General features: G+C 40.7%; 2 protein-coding genes and 1 long non-coding RNA gene across 4 annotated transcripts in view; 2 read left to right on the forward strand and 1 right to left on the reverse strand.

The window, feature by feature from the left end:
* The first annotated feature begins 2,108 nt into the window (after positions 1–2,108).
* dct (dopachrome tautomerase) lies at positions 2,109–6,600 on the forward strand. Its single transcript, XM_049728701.1, has 8 exons — positions 2,109–2,587; positions 2,674–2,973; positions 3,301–3,401; positions 3,630–3,796; positions 3,901–4,080; positions 4,154–4,289; positions 4,365–4,566; positions 5,613–6,600. Exons 1-8 carry the CDS (start codon positions 2,305–2,307, stop codon positions 5,783–5,785), a joined length of 1,542 nt encoding a protein of 513 aa, XP_049584658.1. The 5' UTR covers positions 2,109–2,304; the 3' UTR covers positions 5,786–6,600.
* Positions 6,412–24,974, reverse strand: part of gpc6b (glypican 6b) — a 53,992-nt gene continuing 35,429 nt past the window's right edge. The window contains exons 7-10 of one of the 2 annotated variants that reach the window (XM_049728699.2): positions 24,687–24,716; positions 9,318–9,454; positions 8,755–8,930; positions 6,412–8,393 (exon numbers count right to left, since the gene is read on the reverse strand). In XM_049728699.2, coding sequence (XP_049584656.1) covers positions 8,188–8,393; positions 8,755–8,930; positions 9,318–9,454; positions 24,687–24,716 — 549 coding nt within the window. In that variant the 3' untranslated portion in view covers positions 6,412–8,187. The remainder of the gene's footprint in view (positions 8,394–8,754; positions 8,931–9,317; positions 9,455–24,686; positions 24,717–24,974) is intronic. The other variant, XM_049728700.2, reaches the window with a different exon arrangement.
* LOC137840527 (uncharacterized) lies at positions 17,868–18,570 on the forward strand. The gene is made up of 4 exons (XR_011087232.1): positions 17,868–17,978; positions 18,063–18,106; positions 18,168–18,447; positions 18,521–18,570. It is a non-coding gene; the product is annotated as an uncharacterized lncRNA (long non-coding RNA).

A 24,974-nucleotide genomic window follows, 5' to 3' on the forward strand; every position in this document is an offset into this window, starting at 1 on the left:
CTGTTCTTGTATTTCACCTTAACATCTAACTTGAAATGCTGCTTATCTTTAATTTAATTTGATTTGCCTTAAACCTGCACATTGGCTCACACCTTTATCAGTGGCACGGTGAGCCGCAAAACCGTGACCAATCCGAATCATATCACAATCACGGTTGATTTTAACACCTTGAGAGTGTCTTTGCTCTTCCACACACCTTATAAAAAACGTAATCAACATTCCAGTTGACTCCGGGCAGGAATTCTTCTAATCCCCATCAGTCCAGTGAAGCTCATGAGGCCTCTTGGGTAAAAAACTCAGCGGTCACAAGAGCTTTTCCCAAGGCGCCATCGTCTTTTGGTATTACTATATCCTGAGATGATGGACTATTTTATGTTGCAATTATTTTTTATGGTTAAAAAAAAAATGTCAGTAGGAATAGGAAACACAATCAGGAGTGAAGCTGTGACCGTAACCTTTTCTTAACATTAGATTGGTAATTATTGCACTATTGTTGTACAACAGATGCATACAAAAACAAATGATGACATGAGTCGCAATGAAACGTGGGTGGACGTGCCATTGCCTTTACATAAAAGCAATGAGCTCAAACGTCTTAATGATTCTTTCCTTGTTTGTAATTGTCACGCGGTCTAGTCTGCCTTTCTTGCTTTGAATTTCAAATTCTGCGTGAGAGCGTCAGCAATCACAAGGCGTGTGGCTGAAATGCAACGAGTGTGATTGCCGAGAGACAAACGCGGGGGTCATACATCTGAGTTATGACCAGACTTTGCTGCTTACATACACCGAAACGTAGTCACAAGTGCGACAGAAGGGATGCTCAAGAAAGTCTTGTGAGTCACATGAGCATATGCAGAACACTGCCGGATAAAAAAAATTCAGGATACGATGCTTTGAAATGGAAGGGAATCCACATACATACAATTGGCTGGTGTTCAAAAACAAGCGTGCAGATAAAACACACACTTCACAATAGATATTTCCTTAAAGAAATGTCGCCTCCTTTTGAGATGCAAACGAGCGTCTGATTCTGCAATCTAAGAAGCTGGATGTTGTGCCATGCACTTGTGTAACGGCTACTCAGTTTCTCGCTACACTGTACCACAAAAACAACATTGCTGAGCTTTCGTCTTGGGATTTTGTCTTTGGGGTGAACCAGCTTTTGCCGGAGGCTGTTAGTGGGTTTGAAATACACTGGTATGTATAGTTTGGAGAAAATCCTTCTGAATTTGAGACATAGTCCAATTGGGGAGGGAGTTGTCTTTTTTCTTTTGGTATTTTGCTGGACAAGGGCAGATAGAAAAGGGCGTTTGAGCCATTGTGCGCCGTTGTGAGAGAACAAAAATTACATTACGCCACCTGCGCCATAATTAGGACCTGCTTTTAGCATGTCTAAAATCTAGTCTAGTTATGGTCAACAAAATGCCAGATTGAAAAAAAAATAAATAAAATCAGAACAAAAATTACATTACACCATCTGCGCCATAATTAGGACCTGCTTTTAGCATGTCTAAAATCTAGTCAAATTATGGTCAACAAAATGCCAGATTGAAAAAAAAAAACATCCAGTAATCTTTTAAAAATCAAATTCAACATAAACATATTTTTTTATATATTCCAGAATAAGATTGATTTGCATCAAATGTATTGATTAGCATATTGATGTATCAAAATATGGCAAACAAATGAGTGTGATTCCCAACACATTCGGAAGCTACACGTTAACGTTCCACCATCATCAAGGATCACATGAATTGCACGCTTTGCATCATGCACACCCTATCTGAAAACTGAAAGATTCTTGGAAAAACCTTTCTTGCCCTTGGGTTATCATTACAAAGCTTTGATTGAAAGGACAACAATTGCTAAGAGAATGATCCTGTTATTTTGTGCACTTAAGTTAACCCACTTATTGTTTCTAAAACTTTAATCTGATTCATCCTTTTCAGAGAACTTATTGAATACAGTCTTGATAAAGTTCATTAAAGTCTTATGGCTAATGGGCCCTTCAGGCAAACATGTTTCTCAGTCTCACTTTTCAGCTCGCCAGTCAGGTGATGGTCACAAGACCAACTAGTCTAATCCCACCCAGCTCTGCTTCTACTAAAGCCCCAACACAAAATAGCGTGGTCCTTAATGTGTGTGAAACCAATTGCAACACAAGATGACTCGACTTTAAGTGCCATTTCCACAAATTTTCTCCGTATCTAATTTGAAGATACACAACCAGGGAGGGAAGCCGGACTCCAGTTGATCGACAAGCAGATTTTTCCCTACGGACCGGAATAAACAAGTGGGTGGAAAATGAAGATTGTTTTACTTTTCAGCCTTTTTTGCTTATTTCTGCAACCCGGTGAGGCTCAGTTCCCTCGAGCATGCTGCACCGTGGAGGGGATTGTGTCCAAGCGGTGCTGCCCTGCTCTGGGCTCCGATTCTGAAAACATATGCGGCACCCTGACGGGGAGAGGAAACTGCACCGCTGTCCGAGTTGACACCAAACCCTGGGGAGGTCCGTACAGGCTCAGGAATGTCGATGACCGGGAGAGATGGCCCACCAAATTCTTCAACCAGACTTGCAGGTGTAATGGTGAGTCAAATTATTGTATTGTATTTATTGATTATTGCAGTAATCAGATCACTCATGATTAAATGAATACTTTTTTGGTGTTTTAGGCAACTTTGCAGGCTATAACTGTGGGCAGTGTAAATTCGGCTGGACGGGACCAAACTGCGACCAGAGGAAAGCTGCCGTCATCCGCAAGGACATCCTGACGCTGAGCTCTGCAGAGCTCCAGGAATTCCTGGATGCCCTGCAACTGGCTAAAACCACCATCCACCCAGATTACATGATTGCCACTCAGCACTGGCTGGGCCTTCTGGGGCCAAATGGAACAGAGCCTCAGTTTGCCAACATCTCCATTTACGATTTCTTTGTGTGGCAACACTACTACTCTGTACGAGATACTCTGCTTGGTGAGTAGTCACTATCATCGTCGCATTCCAAATCATTGATTAATTAAAAGGAGCGTCAGACAAGGGAATCTACAAAAGTTGAATAGAAGGCAACTGCTTTTTTTTTGCTTTGAATGACTTTACGCTATATAAAACAATTAAATGAATTATGCATAAATTACTGCAAATAATCCACTGTTGCTATCAGCCTGTCCTCAGCCGCTATCAATATTTATATAGGTGTCGTTCAAGGTGACAGAACTTTAGGAGCTGTAATCTGAAAGTTTGAACCTATTTTTTTGCTATGAATAAAATCAGATTTTTCTTTTTTGCTCTATTTCCCCATAGGTCCCGGTCGGCCATTCAAAGCCATTGATTTCTCACACAAAGGACCTGCATTCATCACCTGGCATAGGTATCACCTCCTCAGTTTGGAAAGAGACCTACAGGTACAACAACATAGTTTTGCTGGAAACACCCGACGTAAAAGTTTGGATGGTTTCCTTATTACATACAAGATGTTTATTTTAAAAATAAAGAAATGGAAGCAACGTATAAAGCAGAAAGGGTTCGGGTTGTGTCAATCTCCCAAATTTGCCTAATGAAAGCACACACACAAGTGTCTTGCAAGGGCATGCTAATAGCCATAAACCCCTAATTCCCTGTTTTCCCCACAGAGGCTGACTGGCAATGAGAACTTTGCAGTACCTTTCTGGAACTTTGCCACCGGGCAAAACGATTGTGACGTGTGCACAGACGCTCTGCTGGGAGGCCGAAACCCCGACAACCCCTCCCTCATCAGTAGCCAGTCCAGATTCTCGAATTGGGGCGTGGTGTGTAACAGGTATGCACTGAGATCTGTATTCTTGTTTTTTTTTTTTTTTTAAATATCCTACATGCTTTTATTATAAATTTGCACCGAGAAACAACGTATTGCGCTCATTGCAGTTTAGATGACTACAATCGTCTGGTGACCCTTTGCAATGGCACCAATGAGGGTTTGATTCAGAGAGGTGTGATGAGAGGAGCTAACGCAACTATGCCCACCATGAGTGACGTTCGCAGCTGCCTGGGTATCCGGGACTTTGACAGCCCTCCATACTTCACCAACTCTTCCTTCAGCTTCAGGTGGACTTTCAAATTAGAGCTTCAGCCACCCGCGATTACACTGCACTCTGTTATCAAATGTTTTGATACACAGAAACGCCCTGGAAGGGTATGACAAGCCCGACGGCGAACTGGATGAAACTGTCAACAATCTCCACAACCTGGTCCACGCTTTGCTCAACGGAACCAGCTCTTTGCCCCACTCTGCAGCCAACGACCCCATCTTCCTGGTCAGAGTCCAATTTCACAGCGTGCTCAGAAGTCAAACGCTAGGGGGTGTTAAATTCTGACCGCTTGCCTTTTAGGTTCTCCACGCTTTCACTGATGCCATTTTTGATGAGTGGATGAGGAGGTTTGTCCCTTCCAATGCCACCTTCCCGGATGAAATGGCCCCCATCGGTCATAACCGAGACTACAACATGGTTCCGTTCTTCCCTCCGATCACAAATGAAGAGATCTACATACCATCAGAGCAGTTGGGATATTCCTACGCTGTTGACTTTGAAGGTAAGCAAGTGGCCAATGTCAGTTTATTTATCAATTATGCCCATACGATAAAACCTCACACTTACTGCCACTATGACAGAACGGGAACGCTAGAAAAAAAAAAATATATATATATAAACAAATAAATATAAATAAATAAAACTGGAGAAATTAAAACGCAGATGAAAATAGTACACAACATTCATCATCCATTTTAACACAAAAACCTACACAACTATAAAAATAATCAGTGCAAAGTTAGAAAAGAAAATGAAAAAAAAAAAAGAGTATATGTTCTAGTGGACAGGTGTCAAACTTCATGCCCGCAGTACAGATCCTGCAAAAGCTAGCCACATTTTTTTCTGCTCCAAACTAACCACAAAAATAATAAGCAAATGCATGGAGAAGTATTTTTTACTTGCAACCAGTTTTGCAGTGTGAGCAGGCCAAGTCATTGCAACAAACCAAACGCCACAAAATGTTCAATACTATCAAGAATCGTCTCTTATATGCAACCCACATCTATGCAACTCTCTTTTCAAATAGTCATAGAGACATGACGTCACAGCAATCCCATATTAGAAATAAGAAGCACTTCCTACCGTGTAAAAATGTTTGCAAAGATGATCCACATGCACGCACAGTTGTATCCACTAGTCCTTCCAAAGAAGAAGAAAATATATTTCCGTCATGCTCCTCCAAAGACTCGCTGGCGTTACAGCTCCTTGCCAATTGAAGGCGCACCTGTAAACAAACCGCATATGAATTCCGTAAGAAACTGTTCACGGGAAAACTAAAGGGGCTAAACAGATGAAAATGAGCGATTAACATGAAGAAAAAAATAAAATAAAAACATGTTTAACTGTTAACATGTTCGATGTGTATGTACCTGGTCAAGGTGTTCGTTTTCTATGACGCAATTCCACGCTTCACATACGTAAACCGGAAACTTTTTCTTTTTTATATATATGTATTTATATATGAATATATATATACATAGAAATAGAGAGACAATAAAATATAATTTCTGCATTAGATTGCCAATGATAATTTTTGCATTCTTTCAGACGCAGGAGGATCACCAGTGTTTGTGGTGGGATCAACTCTTGGGGGAGTCTTCATCGGGCTCCTGGCGCTCCTCCTTATCTTTGTGCTCTACCTTCGCCAGCGCAGAAACACAGGCTTCGAACCCCTGATAAAAGCGGACTTCACACACAGGAAGTACACGGACGAAGCGTAGATCCCTATCACTTTGCAGTAGCAGAGGGAAATGAAACAAGAGGAACATATTAATCGTGTAGAGCCGGGGTGGAGAACGTACGGTCCGAGGGCATATAAACATCCAGCCTGAAATCAAGATCAAACTTGTCCAACACAAAAACTGAAATGGTCCCTCATAAGAACAAGGTTCTCAATCCCTGTTGTCAAGTCACATATTTTGAATGAGAAAATTTCACAGTGCAACGCCAAAAGTAGTCACATTAAGAATATTTACAAAAATGTATTCCACTGATTTAATACAAATTGATTTACTTTAGTGTGAAATTTGGATCTGTGCCTTCTGCCATCTAGTGGACAAACAATTAATTGTCACTACATGGTCGGCATAAATTGATGAACGGCGATACATTTATTTGTAGTAAATCATTTTTACGACCTGATGAGCTCTCACGGCACACTTCATCGTGATGGGGAGTTACTGCTGTAGAAACAATTAAAATCATATAATAAATGAACATTTCCATAAATAATATAATGCTTGAAATAATAATAATAAAAAAAAATCACATCAAATTTATGTCACCTATTTAGAAAGAAATGAATCATTTTATCATTCCGGAGTCATCACAAATGAGAACCTATAGGAATGTTTTTACAAATATTTATTCTTAAGAACAGTACAAAAACACTGAATGCAATCATCCTCTTTAATTAATTGCATTGTAAGGCATATTTGCTCATCCGCTTGAAATCAAAGTCAAGCCGAGTTCATTTGAATGTAACGTCATATAACAACAATGCACTGATGAGAAATAAAAACAGTGACTTGAAGCATTTCCATCTCTGGATATATTTTTTTCCCCTCAACCTTTTATTGCAAAAATATGACCATTAAAGGTTTGATGATACAAAACATGAGAGCACTATTCATTATAAAGAATCTTTTTTTTTTTTGAATGACACAACTGTACACTTGAAAAGTCCTCGCTGATATGTTCTGAAATGGACGCCCACAGAGGCTGCTTTTGGTCGGCCAGGCCCCTCGACACCTTCGACAATCCGCTCTAGTGACTAGACCCATTCAGGCCTGTCCGCTCTGCACTCTCCACAGATTCTCATTTCACAGGTGACTGTGGATCCAGCCTGCCTGGGCTGCACACACACACACACCAACGTTCAGGCTTCACAAAACACGTTCAGGGGCCCCTTTTCTTTGCATTTTGTTGCACTTTCTCTTTAATAATCCCCTTAGATTCTGCATTATTGTGCTAGTGCAGCTCAAGAAATGGCACAAATAGAGATCAGTAGATGCTCGACATGGGCGTTTGAATTTTCAAATTCAAAACATCTAACCAATGAGCATCTGATGCTAATTTAACATATTCATTCAGTGTCTCGTCACTGAAATATTTCTGTGTATTTTCCAGAATCATAATAGAAATAGCCTTCAACTTATTCTTATCGCTCGGAATTTCAAACATACAAATTACTGAATAGCAAGATCCATTTACGGTAAATAATGTTTTGCCGGCCTTCATTTTTTTTTTTTTTTTTTTTGAGGAGGTGGGGCATTTTATTGAAGAGAGCTTCACTAATAGTGAGCAAACAATTTTCAGCATTTATATTTTTATGGACAGAATGTCTGTACTGCGCTAACAACAATTAGCCTTGTGGATAAATACAAAATGGCAATGGAGGCACGGCAGCCAAGACTGTCTTCTCTTAAGACAGGTTAATTGAAACAAACAAACAAACAAATAATATTTGGAATATTTTGCAGAAGGTTAATGAATGTGTTGCAAGGCAAATGGCAAATGCAAGTATATTACAATTTTCCCTTTTGTATGGCATGAGGACAGACTATTAAGACATACTTGAAATCCTTTTGAGAATATGATAGATGAATAAAAAAAACTATTTAAAATGAAAGCAAATTCATTAGTAGTGCTGATGATTTCATGGAAATTAAAGTTGCAAGTTAAACTCTGTCACTCCTGCCATTAAATCGTTTGAATCTGATTTAAATGTTACATTGAACACAACTGTACCACTTGAAGTCATCAATAAGCACATTTTTAAAAATGATCTTAAACACACACATATATTTTTTTCCTTAACACAAAAAGTCAAAACAATCAAAGTGCGTGCTATTTTCTTCCACTTGGGGGCAGACATTGCTGCCTGACATATATGTGCAAAAAGTTGTTGCCTTTTTTTTTTTCCTTGAATAAAAAATAGTTTTAATCTCTCAAGCGGAGATCATGGGGCCGGCTTCAGCGTCCAACAGAGGAACCGTGTGAACTATCAAGTCAATAAAATGTGCATTCTTTGGGAAAATGGGAAAATTGATGCATGACTGACTTGACTTGTTCAGTCTGAATCCTGTGTGGAAAAACTCGTCCCCACCTGTTTCCCCCGGCATTATCTCCAATGTATTTGGAGTAGCACAGCCAAGAGGGCCACTATGGTTAAGAGGCTTGAGGGGGGAGCGTGGGATGAACAAGTGCCGTCTACCGGACCCCTCCGGTCGGCTTCCACGCCCGGGGCTTCGGGAGGGGCCACATCTGCCTCTGTGGGGCAGGCCTCTGTGCAGCCGCTTCCGCTGCCAGAACCGCTGCCCTCGTCGCCTACGGCGAGACAAACAAATGGATTCATAATTAAAACTGGCGATCTAGAGAACAAAACAATATTTAATTAAACAGAAAATGATTTTGTGCATAAAAATAATAAATAGGACTTCATTGGATGCATGCATTTGCACTAAATAACAAAGTGGTACACTGAGGTCACCTATACACTGCTAAATTAGCGTCTCGCGCTAACCACTAGCTTGCAAGCTGACTCCAAGTTCCGCAGAATGTCTTGTGGTCTTTTTATTTTTAATCTATTATTTTTTTCCTCTTTTATTTGTTTTTCTGCTTATACTGTAAAATAAGTGGAGTCTAAATGACATAAAAAAAAGAGAAATGGCGCAAGGTATAAACTCACTTGAGTCCTGAAAGTAGATATCGTTGCCATTATAGGCATTTTTCAGCTTGTTTGTCATCACTCGGAGAGCCATGATCTGCTGACGGATGAACGTGTCCGGACGGGTGATGTCCACATTGACCTCGGGGTTGTTTACCTGGTTGGTTAATCCATCCGTTACCACTTCTGGGAAATACCTTTTGAAGAGGATAAAACACTCAGGATGTTTTTTTGTCAAAGCAAGTCAGCTTTCGCAGTAGTCATTTTAAATGTGAATGTTGTGCTCTCTAACACACAAAGACATCTTGTGAAACTTGACCTAGAAAAAAATATGAGGCCATTGATGAGTCACCCTCAATCTCATGAGTTGCTTCTTTCTTAGTATGAAGACAAAGCATTTCGAGATGACACAACATTCCGTCCAGTCAATAAGAAAAATAATACGGTTTCAAACATCTGACACACTACACTGGCTTCTTTGATAAAGCAGCAGAGGATTGTTGTTTTTTTTTTTTTTTTGCTTGTCAGAACACCATTTGTTCCCCTCGGAAAGAGCAGATAGGTCAGTCAACTGGAATTTTTACCTCCCCTTGGTGTGTCCATTCCAGCACTGATCATCAGAAGCATTCCCAACAGCAAGCCTGGTGTCCACACACATCTCCTCAGGCAGATTAGACCAAAATCTCTTGGACTGCTTGAGTTTCTCTTTTATGTCAACAACCTAAGCAGAAAGAATAAAAAGTAAAGCATTTAGTGAGGCCCTTGAGAACATTACACATCGTCACGTCTTCCTAATGCGCCCCTTTGGAACCTTAAATGAGCTTGTACGATAATGCTAAAATTTGGGTTGCATTTGTGGTCACCGTTAACCTTTAAAGCTTGGTATCATTGGCTGCCCCAACTTTTTCAGACGAAGACCCCAAATACCACATAAAGCTCCAAAATAGACCTGATTACTATTCCACCGTCAAACAGTCCAGGGTCTTTTTTTAAGCCTCTGTATTAGAACAGGTAGGATAGCAGCAATGACAACGCCCCCAACCCCAAGGCTCAATACTCTTTCAGATCTCACTTTATTATGCGCTTTCTGACTTGAGCGTGTTCAACTCCAAACTTTCATCGAGCATGCAAATGGTGACATATTTCGCCAGAGTTGAGGAGAGTGTCTGATAAAGGCGGGCTGGCCCCATCATTTTTGTGTATGTGTGTGTGTGCCCGGTTTACAGGTTGGCTTGTGAAATTGCGGTGAACCTGAGCAGAACATGAAAGGTGCTGTGCTGAGCGCGCCACGCCGCTGTGGGCCTCGGCGGCGCTTTTGATGTGTTAATCCTGTCACACTGATGCCAAGGCACCTCAGCCGCTCCGATGCTGCCCAGAGGGTCACCGCAGACGCACTGTGCTGCCACAGATTGACGATGGGGCGATGTTGGACTAAAAACCTTTGCAAGTTCAAGATTAGCTTAACGTCACTCGACATCTGCAGGGTCCGTGAAAAAGATGTGGATTGAACCCAGAGTGAAAAAGTGATATTTTAATGATGCAAATATGCAGAAATATGTGAACTAAGACTCGACTTGGGATGTCTTGGCTTATTGTTGCTTCGTTTTGATGATTGGGCCTCTATCTGCAGAAGCGTAAACAGTCTAAATACTTAATGGGAATACTATTAATGTATTCTGTTTTAATTTGCTGCTGAAAATAAGTAGGTTGGAAGCTTTTAATAAAGTCACACAAATTATCTAAAATTATAAAGGTTAAAGCATGCAAAGGATAGATTTGATTGTATTTCAGCAGCTCATTATTTTAATGTTGCTTCTTGCACTCTGTTACAAAAAAAAAAATCAAATTTCTCACTCTTCTTTACATATTTGAAGTCAGATTAAGTGGCAAATAAATCATGTGCTGAGGGGAAACGCTTATGCATTTGATGATTAATGGAGATCATTTAAACGGGAGGGAAAACATTTTCACACAACAATAAAGCCGCTTCTGGGAAAGGTCAGCCTACCCTCTCCCTCTTGCGTTCACATTCCCCATAAATAAATAAGTAAAATATGGTTGACTGGGTGCAACTACTGTCAACGTCCACTAGATATCACTGTGTGCTAGCGGAAGACTTATTTAAGAAGGAACGTACTGAAGTCTTTCTTTTTCTCTTCAAAATACATGGCAACATATCAAATTAGAGAATTCTGTTTTGTACGTTTTGTACAAAGTCAGCTGGAATCGGCTCCAGCTCACCCGCAACCCTAAATTTCGGGTTCCCAAGGCTCAAAAACTGAAAAGAACAGGTTTTCGTCATTGAAACAAAGACTGAAATCATAAATGCTATTAGGAGTTTAGTTCAAAGGCAGTGATTGACGGTAGTTATATACAATTCAAGCTCTCACTACCGCTTTGAGGGAAGAAAAAGTGCAGCAAGCCCATCATAAAGTATCTACGACTCCATTGTGTCTTGTGAGCGTTCTCTCTCTTTGCTTTTCTCTGTAGCCTTTTGTCCTAAGTGAAGGCGAAAGTACCGCCGCTTCACGGCCTGTGATCTTCCACTAAAAAGCTTCTTATTCTAAGAAGTATCGCTCTGCCTCTCTCAGAAAAGTGGGGCATGGGTGTTGCATCACTAATAAAAGTAGCCTGTTCTTTAGCATGGCTTCTTTCCTCAAACGATAGGAAACAAGATGTTTACAAAACCACACTCCAAAGATTCGTTCAGCAGGAAACACAACTTAAAAGTTGCTTGATAAGTTTTAGCGCTGAGGTGGCTTAAGCTTGCCACGATTCAAACTGTCATTCTCTTCAATGTACTGGAAGTACAGAAGAGTATTTATTTACATACTGTATTACACATGGGGAAGTGTTTGAGGAGAATAATTAATTACGAGGGGAAAAAAACACCATGAGCCAATGAGATAATTGTGTTTGGATTCTTAGAGTGGGCGTGTTGTGTGCAGATGCTCCACAGCCTTTCTTCCAATATTTGTCATACAAACACACGTACACACATCAGTCATTGTGGATTTCTGCGTGTGAGGCGACAGCTCGGCACTGATACCCGACAGCTTTCCTGTGCCCTTTTCAGATAGCTGACTCTCAAGTAAAAGTATTTTAAGAAACATCTTCTAGTCAATTAAGCATTATCAGAGTCTACGCGTCCCGTTTTGTAGGAACACTTTGAGGGGGATGCCCTTTTCTTGAAGTCGCATTTTCGCGGGCCGCATTGTAGTCATAGCTTCTTTCGGAGGGCCATTATGACTATCAACCCAAATAAATGTATGAGCACCTTATATTATATACAGTAAACAAACTGTCAAATAACTCGTTTTCAAATCAGACGAGTAAAAACTGGTCAAATATTTACAAAAAAAGATATTATTAAAAGTGAAGACAATTTTCAATTCTAGTAATGACACAAATTTGGTGCACAATTTGTCTTCGCGGGCCACATAAAATGATGTGGCGGGCCGTATCTGGCCCCCGGGCCTTGAGTTTGACACCCGTGGTCTAAGGAATACAGAGAATGAGCTGCATTATATCGTTGTACTCTGAGAGGAACTGTGGCACTGCATGAGGAAGTCATGAGTGGCAGGAGTTTAAGGTGGAGTGCATCAGGGCTCAGCTCTGAGCCCCTTCGTTTTCACGATAGTGATGAAAAATAAGGTTAGATCATGATTCTGCCTGGTACACAAAGATAATTGGGCTTTTTTTCTGGGGTACCAGACAGAAGTAATCTTGCGTTGAGCCAAACAGGCAGTTGTTTGTCGACTATACCGCGTAAGTACGTATATCGTCTAGCCATAATTCATCGGCGAATTACATCTTGTCTTGCTGCTATGATGTCACACTATTGACGTAGTTGACCCAGCTGTGTGCCTCCTACCTACGCAACCCGCGGTGGTAGCCTGATCGGGATTTATGGATCTGAACCGCACTGCGGTGAACCGAAGTGAACTGGTAGAAACGGGACTTAAGGCTATCTGACGAAAACTTGACGCATGACCCTTGGAGTTTCTCCTTCAAAGAATGACTCCATCTGGCATTCTGCCTCTTTCAGCGTCTACTTAAATAGCCATTTATCTAGGGATGTCCTGCCTGCCTGACACTGACTTTCTACTGCCGCGGCCAGTTGGAGCTAAATTAGTGCGTGTTCCTTTTAATCACAGAGTCCGCAGCAGGCCTCTCCACCAAAACCACGAGGGGCAGACGACTCCTCGATGGACTTGTTTTCACTGGCAACCGCTACGGCATTCTGCGTTAAAATAGTTTTCCTTTTGATACGCGTTTGCAGTGTTCTTCCTGCGTCTCAATTACAGAGGTCAGCGAGTAAGGCGGAGTTCATACCAGACCCCCGGCCAGGCCTCGAGGCTGACCAGCGACCGCTCTGAGGAGAGATGGAATAGTTTCTCACAGGCCACGGTCAGAATAGCTTTGCTTTCTCATCAGATTCCTGATCAATTTTGGTCCAGACAATGAATCTCCTTCTCGGCTATAAGATCTCCGAGCGCAAATTGACTTTGACGTGTTGTGAGACCTTGAGATTGTCAGCCGTCCAGTCTTGTATTATCTCGTTCTCCTTGTTGTTGCAAGACTACAAAATAGCAGCTTCTAGGCCAGAGCTGCTATTTTATATGTAAGCTGATATGCAAATAAAGCAGGCTTATTTTGGGTATAATACTATCTTTGGTTATTTTGTGCCACTTTTCAGCGGTTCAAATCTAGTTCTCGGTTTCCAGCTCAGTTGGTAAGTTATAAAAAGAAAATCTACTAGTAGAGGAAGAAAAGAAGTTAAGCTACTTTTTAGCTTCTCTTGGCAACTCAGTTGCAAACTCTAATCATGTTTTTTTTTTTTTGCAAAGAATGACTTGTGAGATACATTACCCAAACACAATCATTTGCTCCTTTATTTGTGTCGAGTGACACAAGCTTCAGGCCACTTCCTAATCGACTATGATTCCATTTCATGTCACAATCAGTGTAACTGATTAATTTGGAAGTCAGCTAACCGCAACATGATTCGGAAATTGTCCAATGGTGCAAATATGAGTATGAATGCGTATTTGTCTATATGTTTGTACCCCACCTCTTACATAAGTCAGCTGGGATAGCATCCAGCTCATCCGTGACCCTAATTACGAGCCCTACAGCAAATGGATGGATGGATGGATGGATGGATGGATGGATGGATGGATGGATGGATGGATGGATGGATGGATGGATGGATGGATGGATGGATGGATGGATGGATGGATGGATGGATGGATGGATGGATGGATGGATGGATGGATGGATGGATGGATGGATGGAAGTCGGCCAGCATCACGGAATGGATTGTGTTGGGCTTCGGGGGTTCCACCAAGAAGAAATCTCAATTTGTACTGGATGAAATGGTTTGCGGCGATCACGACCTGAGTAGAAAGCGAATGGACTGAAACGATCCCTCGTGATGATGTTCTACTTGCTTTTTGGGGCCTTGCTCTCAATGGCCTCCCTCTCTAAAGCGACTTCAGCAGGTAAGTAGACCGCACAGAGACGCTGGCCAATCAATATCAGTCAACACCAACTCCCCAGTGTGACTTTACCAGCTTGAACACCATGAAAGCCGCCATTAAGAAATTGCGTTTTATAGATGCCATCTTGACGCAAAGGCTTCTGCTCTATATCACAACAACACTTAGCTGCAAGCCTTAAACTTCTCTCTCATTTTTCATGCCATTTCTAATCTGCCACGGTGAAAGACTACAAACACAATTTAACACGGAGAACTCAACAATGCTCCCGCCTAAGCAGGACATTCCTCCTTCTAATAGCTCCTGCTGACAGTGGTGACAATGACAGTCTTGTGGGACTATTAGAGCTCCGCCTCCTGGGAATGGACACTTGACAAACTGAGTTTTTTTTTTTTTTTTTTCTTCTTATTTTACATTATTATTACATTATTTTACATACTAAGTGTAGACTGAGTTTTTTTTCAAACCAACATGTCTGCATCTCAGCAAAACATCTAAAAGTAAATGATAGATTCAATTGATGCTTTTTTAACTAATGCATATTTATCACTTGTCACACAATGTGATTAAAAACTGCTGCCTCAAAGAAAGTGCGCACAGAATGAAATCAGCTGCCGCGCAGTCACCGACTTCGCTGTCAAACCCGTTCTCCATCCAATAATAATATTGAACGGTATTGTCACACCCTTGAGACATAACATTATTTTCAACTCTAAAGTGCGTTGCTGAAAATGAGTCACCGTGCCCTTAATTTAATGCGACGGCAAAGCTCTGTGTTGAAACACACAAAAAAGGAAGAAAAAAAAAAGTTGGTTCCAAAAATAGACGGCGACTAACGCTACTAACATATCTTTGCTCTGTCTGGAATTTGATTGGGATTAGCACACTGCACGTTGGATTAGGAGAAAGCGCTATACTGACTACTTGCTTAAAACGGGACACTATTATAGAAGTGGAAAATACACAACCAAGTCTATTTATTCTTATTAAAATAAGAAAATGTGTCAGAACCACTCTTAAGTCAATAATTAGTCCTCACTTGAAAATCTGTTAGGGATCTTAAGCAGAGCTGCAGTGTTGTTAGACTCAGAGAGCAGACAAATACTTTGTCATCATAACCTCAGCAAGCATCCTCAAAATATGATCATAGTGCGATTGATCATGTTTTGGAAGGCAAAATGAAGCGTTTTTTCCCTCTTTATGTTGTATTACATGCTGTCAGTGTAGGTCATATTCCGAATTGTGTTTTACATAGTCCCGTGACAGCGAGCCCGTATGGCCGGAACAGTCCATCACTGTGAGAAAAATGTATCACGGTCCCGTCCTGCGGGGAGGAAATAAAAATGACAGAATATTGATGAAACGGTGGTGAGTTCGCACTTGTGACTCGCCTGGGGCTATGACAGCGGAAGTTTGAACAAGAGGGATGATTAAAGGGAAGAGATGCTCCGCCGAGAACGGAGCCGTCATCAATGGGGCCACGTGGCGGGAGCTCCCCTGTGAAGAAGCCAGCCTGGAGTGTTCAAGGGCCAACGCGCCTCATTAGCACAATGACGAGTATGAATGAGCTACATGCGGACAATGTAGGTGCAGAATATGGAGACAATAGCACGACCAACCTCACAGTCGCCATGTGTGCTACCTCACTATGACTTGTGTTAACCACACGTTGTAACTGAACTGAGCGTTTATGAATGATGCCTTACTTAAAAGTCAAACCCTAGTTTGAAACCCTAGTTTGAAACCTTAACCCTAGTTTGATACCCTGACTTTAGCTTTAATGCTAATGACTATTTTTCAGCAATGAGCGATAATGCAATTGCTGCCATGTCAACTTCTTTGGCCTATAAAAGAGTTCTACTGGGATTTCTGCAAATGGCAAATATTGTTTTGCTCGGCTGTGCATTTTTGTTTGAGTCACACCTTCCTGTATGATCAGATTATCTTTTAGTCGGGTCAGTTTGAGTTACAAAGACGGGTGTTGTTTGCTTATGCACTGGCGGAGCTATCATTTTTTCCTTGGGGGGGGTGGGGGGCAAAGGATATCTCAGGGACTTTTCAAAAAGCAGATGAAGATTTGCAAATGTATTGAACTGCTGTAGAATAGCGCCATCTGCTGGTGATGAGTACTTGATGTAACATTTTATTTGCTTCAAGTATCAGTGGCGGGTATCGGCACCCTCCACAAATTCTAGTACCTCAAAATATGGTTGGTATCATTACTCGACCACATAATGTCCTTTTTTTTTTATTGTTATGAATAAAGTTTTTTAAAATTGAGCAACCGAAGATTCAGCTGCAAATCTTTTCACTCAAAAACTGTGTATACCTGTCTATGTGTTGGCTAGGAAAAAGGAAGTGTGTGCATATTTGACATTCTTGAGTCTCTTCGTACTTACTGTATTTCATAGTTTGACTGAAATGAATAGTTCTAAAAGCATTTTCAGTCTTTGCCCATGTGTCATCATAATGATTTTTGCCTTGCTGTGTCTCTATTCTTGACTAAATGTCACAGCGCATTTTCGAAGAGCCGCAGGAATTGTGTTTACCGACGCTCATCTCTCATGCATCTTTGAACGTATAACACATTTCTAAAGTTCCATTAAATGTCAGGGCACTGTGTGGATTGCAGAACAATACAGCATGGATTAAGTGAAATGACCAGCGAGGTTGAGAAAAGCAGCGCACATTCTGAACTAGCCGCCAGACAAACACAAAGTACATTTTATCAAACAACCATTCACAGTGATATTCACACCTCGAGACAATTTAGTTTTTAATTAGCTGCACATAAAATGTTTTTAGAAGGTGCACAAAAGTCATCCAAACATTTTTACTAACATCCAAAGCCTGATTTGAGGTCAAACATGCTAACTTGAACTGTTCTAAGCTCAATATAAAGACAAATCAATAGAGTTATTGATTTGACAATAGAACACTAGGAGCTCATAATTGTTTAAAAATAGCGACCCAGAATGGGTGGAGGGACATATAGTGTATTTTTTGACCTCAGCTATATTGTGTTGGGTATGATGCAAAATCAATAGTCTTTTTTTTTTTTTTTTTTTAAGAGAATCATCAAGGGAAATTTGCTGAAAATCTTTTGTTGTGAGCGGGTGATAAGGAACGAGCTGCGTATCATTTAAAAATTTTGGAGGGTTTCCAAATAATAATATCTAACAAACCCTTTTACTGGGAAAAGTTTGGGTATTAGGTTTGTGCAGTTACAAAAAGAAAGATGTGTACAGCTCTTTTGGAATAGGAAGGACAAAGTTGAGTGACTTTTTTTTACTGGAAGGCACTCTATCATCGAAATTATATTACATCATGAAATTCCTTGGGGGTAAATGCTGTGAAGCAATAAACTACGGTTTTATTATGTTGGGTTTCGGAACATTTTTGGCTCCGGGACACCTTACAAGGGAGATTTTTTTTTCCAAGGACCACCTCTGCATGCATACCTCTGAATGCCATCAAAATTAAAAGCTTCACAATTGAGGCTAATTATTTTGAGGATACTTTGACCTCCGTTTGAGAACTTCTGGTTAGATTTATATGTGCTTTGAGTGTGGGTTCATTGATTCTCGGTCCCTAAGCTGCTAACTCGTGCACACCTGGGTGCAATGATCAAGAGCAGCAATCTGATTGGTTAATTGGAGAGCACTTAAATAGAGGCAGCATATTGACAACAGCAGCAGAACACAAGTTCAGTAAAAAGAATCCAGCGACCATGGCTTACAACTTGTGTGTGATGTAATGTTACTTTTTATTTTCTGATGTTTTTTTTCCCCCTCTGATGACATATTGTTCTGTATTTTCTGTCCCCAGGGTGCTTGTGCTCTTGCTGTCAGCGTTTGCACAGCACGCCAAGGGTAAGTGCCTGTGAATTTGTGTATCCACAAAACTATTGTTACTTTTATTTCCTCTCTGTAGGAGGTGGTTCATCACATGGAGGCTTTGCTCCTCCAGTGTTGGATGGGAATTCCCTTGGAAGCCAAGTAAGCGATTGGGATCCACAGCAATACAGTCAACAACTTGAGTTAACGGACCCTGAGCAAAGCGGTTGCCCGAGTTGCGCTTGCCAGCCGTGCGACCCCCTCCCATGCCCTCGTCCTCACTGTGTGCCGATCTTTAGTCCTTGCCCTTGTCTTTCAAATTGTTGTCGGCGTGGGTGTAGTTGGAATTCTTGGTAGGCTCCGCTATAGCTGAGCAAGTGAGTAATAAATTTAAGTTTGGTCAGTCTGTTGAAAGCTGTAAGCTAACTTCATAAACTTTTATGCTTTCAGGTTATCGTCCATTTCCGTGGCAGGAACTGTAATAAATGTGTTTAACTGAATCTCTGTCCATTTATTTTTAATTCTGTTCATTGGGATTTTTTTGCACAAGATAAAGGTTCACATTTTTTTTTTTTTTTTTTTTCTTTTTAAATGATAAAGGAATTCAAAGCATTTGACTGCTGCTAGATTCAGGGACCCTAATCTCAAATATTGCCAGACTTTGAGTAAACATTGACTAGGGCAGCTAGAGGTCAAAGGACATGTGCTGATTCCATTTTGCTCTCTATCTTGACTGCCTTGTTGGCGAGCATTCAAAATCAATGTGATTCTTATGTGAACCCCTATGGGCAGGTCAGGTCTTTTGTTGTAGTGACCTGCTCAACTGGTATTTGCACTGAATGTGCATTAGCTGGGAGGTAAAAGTGGAGACTTGGAAAGAAAATAACAGATGGGAGTTGCTGGATTGACTCAAATACACCGAAAGCTTTTTGCTTCAAACTAGTGCGTTTTGATTTGACTCGCTTGTAAATTCTAAACCTAAGTATGCTGCCATGTGCAATCTTACTTTTTGAAGAGCTTACTTGCATTGTAGCAATCAGCACAACATGCTAATGTTAAATTTCTAAATAATTTGCCTATGGATGCTTAGTAAAGATGGTGCTTTGTAGCCAAATTGGTCATACTGTATTAAAGTATATTACACCCTCGTAGTAAAAATGTCTTTCAACCTTTGTCCCACAACAAAAATGCTCTATGAAAATGTTCAAATGTAACAGACTCTGTCTGATCCTTCACGTGGTAAATAAAATACCAACTCGCAGGTGGCTAGCCCAGAATAGGAAGCAATGACTTCCCCCATTCGGAAAGTCTTTCTCATTTCTATGGAAGCCGAGGCAATGCCTTGAAATAAAACTTCCTAACAGAGGAAACTGCGAACATTAAACACCGCACTCGCCACATGTGCGCTCATAGACGAGTTATTTTACGTGGTCTATGAAGAAGCATGTTAGAATCTTTGGAATCTACATAATTACACGGCTCGCTAGGTGCAACAACTTGGCGAGAACTGAGCTGTGGACAGCGACGGGCTCACTTCACTTCCATTAAACTGGATCCAGTACAAGAATTTCCCAGTGGCTTGACGCAGCATTATATTTCTGGGCTGCAGCTTATAATGTCAGGTTCAAGATGTTTGGGAAAGGAGTGGCTGGGTTCTTTTTCCTAGCCTGACTTCACAAACCACATTCGGATGTTTTATTCTGTGTTTCCCGCTGAGCACGGTGGGGAGAAAGAAAGCGAGAAGCGAGAGGAGTAGCAAATTTAACGCAACGTTAAGCTATCTACATCAACACATGCTGCATTTGGGCTTTGAACAGGAGTGTTGCATGCAGCACAGAAAACTCAACAGCCAAATCATGACTATATACAGTAAGAACAAAAACGGAGCCCAAACAAGTACACATCATAAAAATCATTTATTAGCTAGGAAGGCCATAGTAGCACAAAATAAAGGCAAACCATGCAGAAAACTGAGACGAAAGCTCAAGTGTTGCCGTGAGGAAGATAATGATTCAATGTGCCGCCACCTTATTGCATGGAGAGAGCTAAACAACAAAACTTCCGCCTTTGGACTCAAATCTAAAACATACTTTATTAATCCCTGAGGGAAATTAAAGGTGGCTGACTTTTGTTTTTGTGGTTCTGAAAGGATGCGTGCTGTCTCTATGGTTAGGGTTAGGGTTAGAGTTAGGGTTATGGCTACCATGCCCAGACAGTCTGGCCTTTTTTTGCATCGTGGTTCGTGAACAGGTTTTTCCAAACCCAAAAGCCCCAGTTCCAAAAGTATTGTGACTAATGGTGACAGAAGTGGGACAGTTTGCGGTAGGGTCAACAAAATGCTAAAGGTTTTGGTCAGTGTACATTTTTTTTAACGAAGCGGAACCAAGTTCAAATTTGATTTGAAAGTTCTATTCATCAGAGTTCTTCCTTAAGGCCATCGTGATGTGTTACTTTACATAAGTTACTTTAACCTCCGAGATCACGCGACTAGCCTGATTTAGCTAAGCTAGTTTGTTTCTCAGGTCTGGCATCTAAGTTCATAAGCGGCTAATTAAAAAAAAAAAAAAACTTTCCTTCAAATCATTGTATCATTTAAGCGGGATGACAGATTTCTAGAAATCATAAATCAATAAAAAATATTTTTACACTTCTGTTTTTGGACTTTACCACCCTTTGGCTTGAATCTCCTTATTTTGTACAACACTACAGAACATTACAAGTATATATTGAATATTTATTTTGACTAGAGGCCAGGTAAAAGTGCAATCTCAGGGGTTCATGTGCATGGTTGGATAATGCTGAGGGTAACACGTGTTTTCTATTTTTCAACACAAAGCATCTGGTGAGGGTGGGTGGCGGTGGCATCAGGGGTTAGTAACTTCGTTTTAATTGGGCCTGGCAGAAAAACGCAGTAACAGCGAAGGAAGTTTGGTCGGAGATAAAGTTTTATCTATTTACTGGAAGCAAAACCATGCGGGTCTTGAGAAGAAAAAACGGAAAGACGCAGAAAAGGGACTCACTGTGTTTGTCTTGTTAATCTTCACATCTACCGAGTGAACCCACGTCATTTTTTTTGTTTTTTTTTCAAAACTGTCTGGCAGCATGTGCCTCTTTTGAATTGTCTGTTTTGAGTTTCAAATTGCGGTGGCGAGCTTGGACAAACCTTGTGGTGTGTGCCTAAATACACGGTGGATACCCGCTGCTGATTGTTTACCGACAATGTGAGCCTCATCTAGCGATCCAAAAAATGTTTAACATGGCAAAGCATGGCACGGAGGCGAGTGCAGAAAGTCAGCAGTAAATTATATCTTTACAAAAAAAAGGAGCTATAATTTATCTGCAATGATAGCTTTTACAATTGGTGTGAGGCCACAATAATCAAGCACTGGACCATTCTCGTAAACACTTAAAAAAAAAAAACTACAAAGGGAGAATAATGCCAATATGGATTATTATTATTATCATTACAAATATACTGGAACCTCCAAAATTGAGTCAGTGTAAGACTTTGTGGGAATCTAAACAATGTTTTGTCTTCTTGGCTTTTTTGTAATATCATTAGAAAGAAATTGCGTGATGATGAATAGAGCTGTAAATTTAGGACATTGTACATGAAGCTGTCCCCACAAATGAAAAAGGTTTTATCATCTTTAAAGGCGCATGCTTTTATTTTGGTAAGTGTTTGGGAATTTGAACTTTGAGGTCAAGCAGCATCTCAAATTCGTGACACCTTCTTTGTGAAAGTTATTTGAATATATTGAGGGCAAATTATTTAAAGGCTAAAGTGGTAATAATTTATTTGATTAAAAAAAAAGAATCTGAAGTCTATCGACTTTTTGTGTCACCCTTGTAGAGCCGTCTAACGCCAGACAGTGTATTGCACAAAAGGACACAAAAGTCTTTTAAAACTTGTAACAATTGCTAAATTAAACACTTCTCTCCTTATCTACAATGTGGCTCTGAATTTAACAGTCTGTTGTGCCTTTATCGCAGCTTAGAAGTTTCATGATCACCATTGCTCGGAGGGGGGTGTGCTCTGACAGAATGTCAGGCAATTAAAGCATTGTGGCTCATTGAGCTGGAGGTGGACACCGCTGCTCCCCCTCCCCATCCCTTCACTAAAAAAAATAAATAAACATATGGCTGTACATCCACACAAGACATTCTTATCAAAGGGCAAGTTAAACTCTTGTCAACATTTCACAAGGCGGAACAGCATCACCGTCCTGGGTAATTATGGAGCGTTGGTGCGTATAGGAGGACAGCGTGAGGGAAAACAAAGATGAGCTTTACACATGGAATCCATTTCTACCTCTGATGCAATGGAAGATGTACAAATTCTGCTACGCTAATGATTGCACAAAAAGCATCTGCTACACTGCGTGACACGTAATTCTATTTGTAACCGAGAAAAAGCCACACAAAACAATAACAGGATGTCATATTGTCTTCAAAGAGCCTCAACTGGCACTGTAATTCAACTTCTTTTCCTTTTATGTCGCGCATGAAAAAAAGAATGTCCCGGTAAAACCTTTCAACCATAGCAGTTGCACACTGAATAAAATATGCTGTATTTTAATAGAAAAGAGATTCAATGGAAAAAGAAAGCTGCAGAGTACCTTTCAATTTTTGTTACAGGTCATTGTACTTTCAGTCACTACATGGGACTAGTTCTCCTTGATGACAACTTTTATTTGTCAAATTCACCGGTTCATGAATAAGATAGCTTCTCACTATGGCAATGTTATTAGTTGTTTTTCACAGAGAATAAATATGTCCCTGTGAGTATTTTTATATTGATTGTCTTTGTGTGCTGCAGCACCATTTGTGTTCAAATATCCATCCAACACCGCTACATAGATGCTAATTATATTTGCGAGATTGACACTAATTGTGAAGTGAGTTGCGTCACCAAAACTGACACCTACATAGGTCCTGGACAGGAAGTAGTTTTGGCAAAGTGGCAGCAATAGAAATATAAATGTGAAGTCGTCCACTCTGTGACTTTGGGGACAGTTTCAAGTATATCCTAACTTTGCATGAACGTCCTTGCTGTTATTGGCGGTAACGTTTCACTGTTTAATATTTAGCAGCTGGAGGTAAGCCACCGGAGTGAGTTCACAGCAGATGTGCATGGTATTTCAAATATGACCTCAAACACCTCCGCCAACATTAAAAACAATTCTGGCATCATTAACGAACTTCAATATTTTTCACGATATGACTCACTACAAAGATGAAGGTCGTGTTTGATGGCGTGAACATAACTGTCGCCCCTGATATGATGCTACGATAACACTCTGGCTTTTAGGCCGATTTCATCACTGTGTTGATGTGTCACCTATAGTTGGCAGCCTTGGCTGTGCTATTTTCTGCATGTTCAGCGGTGTACTTTGCGTATATGACACATTCCTTGTCTGTTCCTGCAATTTCTTGTCTGAATGCCGGCTGATTATTCATGAGCGGCCCCCGCGTGCCTGCCTGGCCGCCGGCCCGCATCGTTGTACCATTAGAGCAGATGCTGGCCGCAGCGCTTTGTCAGACCAGGTCACCTCCTGATTTGTTGTCCGTGCTATTACTAACATTGGACAGGGGATATTTCCAGAATAGATAGGTTAATTGAGAAAGGTGTGTGCTGAGGGATCGTCACCACCTGAGGACACGCCGGCATATGGTCGACACATCCGCGATGAGTTAATGACTTTGTTGTAATGGAATAAAGTTTAAAGGCTGACACTGTACTTTAAGTTCATATGAACTGCTGCCGCTAGTAATAAAAGCCAAATCCTTTTTCATAGGCGTTTGGAAATTATGTTTAATTAATGTTTTGTAGAGTTCTAAACAAAAGTAGGAAAAGTAGGTTGTATGGGCATAAGAATTTATTTCATCAGTCACAAAACGATGCCAATTGTATGGATTCATTGTGTTAGAAAGCCAAGGAGACAAAATTGCACCCATTTTGAATAACAGCTGTAGTCAGTAACAATATTTGGGCGACCGTTGTGCATTAGGACCGTGTTTTTGCCGGTCTAAATTTATCCATCCATCCATCCATTTTCTGAACCGCTTAGTCCCCACGGGGGTCGCGGGCGTGCTGGAGCCTAGTCCCGGGTAATTTATTGACCCTACGACTCAACTCAATTTTGTTCATACTCAGCCACTGTAGTTGCGTTACATAAACTTATGCATCAATCGGCTCAGTGAGCCAGTCGGTAATTATAGTTCAGGTCCTCCCGAGCAAAGTTTGCATGTTCTCCACATTCCAAAAACATGGATGTTAGTTTAATTGAAGACCAGTGATGTGTGGTGAGATTCATGACTGGTGTAGAACTACTCCGCTGGATTCGGATATAAAAAAATATGAGTATGTTGACTTGCTTGGAAAAATATTATTCAAATAAGGTCACCATTGAATTCAGTTCACCAATGATCCGAGTGAGCACACGTACTATGGAAAATGGATAGATAGAAGACACTGACTTCAAAAACGACTCATGACCAGTCAGCAAAAGATTAGTCTAATTAAAAAAACAGCAATGACTTGACCTTTCATTTACCCCGTAGCCTTTCAAATGCCCACCCACAAGCACAAAGGGAGAAAAATGTTGAAGCTTACGCTGTGTTGCATAGTATTCCAAATAATCCTCTGGTTTGCAGCAGAGAGAAAGAGGGGGGAGAAAAAGGAAAGTCTTAATTAATTGTGTAGGTGGACGAAGGAGTGAAAAGAAAAGGAGGCATGGAACAAAGCATCAAAAATGTCCAAATAGACATATTGAAAATGTAATTAGTCTTGAATCAGGCAAATAAAAACATGGTATACGCATCATTAAACTGACAAAATGTAAAAGGCTTGGGTTTTTAATAGCATGGGTAAGTTTACTGGCGACTGAATCAGTCAATTTAA

The sequence above is a fragment of the Syngnathus scovelli genome, chromosome 8 (genome assembly GCF_024217435.2).
Source record: "Syngnathus scovelli strain Florida chromosome 8, RoL_Ssco_1.2, whole genome shotgun sequence".
In the NCBI taxonomy this organism is placed as follows: Eukaryota; Metazoa; Chordata; class Actinopteri; order Syngnathiformes; family Syngnathidae; genus Syngnathus; species Syngnathus scovelli.

Bases quoted from the DNA above. Each gene is read 5' to 3' on its own strand.
- dct (XM_049728701.1), top strand. From the start codon at position 2,305: ATGAAGATTGTTTTACTTTTCAGCCTTTTTTGCTTATTTCTGCAACCC. The intron at 2,588-2,673 runs GTGAGTCAAATT...TTGGTGTTTTAG, and splicing joins CCAGACTTGCAGGTGTAATG to GCAACTTTGCAGGCTATAAC. The intron at 4,290-4,364 runs GTCAGAGTCCAA...CTTGCCTTTTAG, and splicing joins CCAACGACCCCATCTTCCTG to GTTCTCCACGCTTTCACTGA.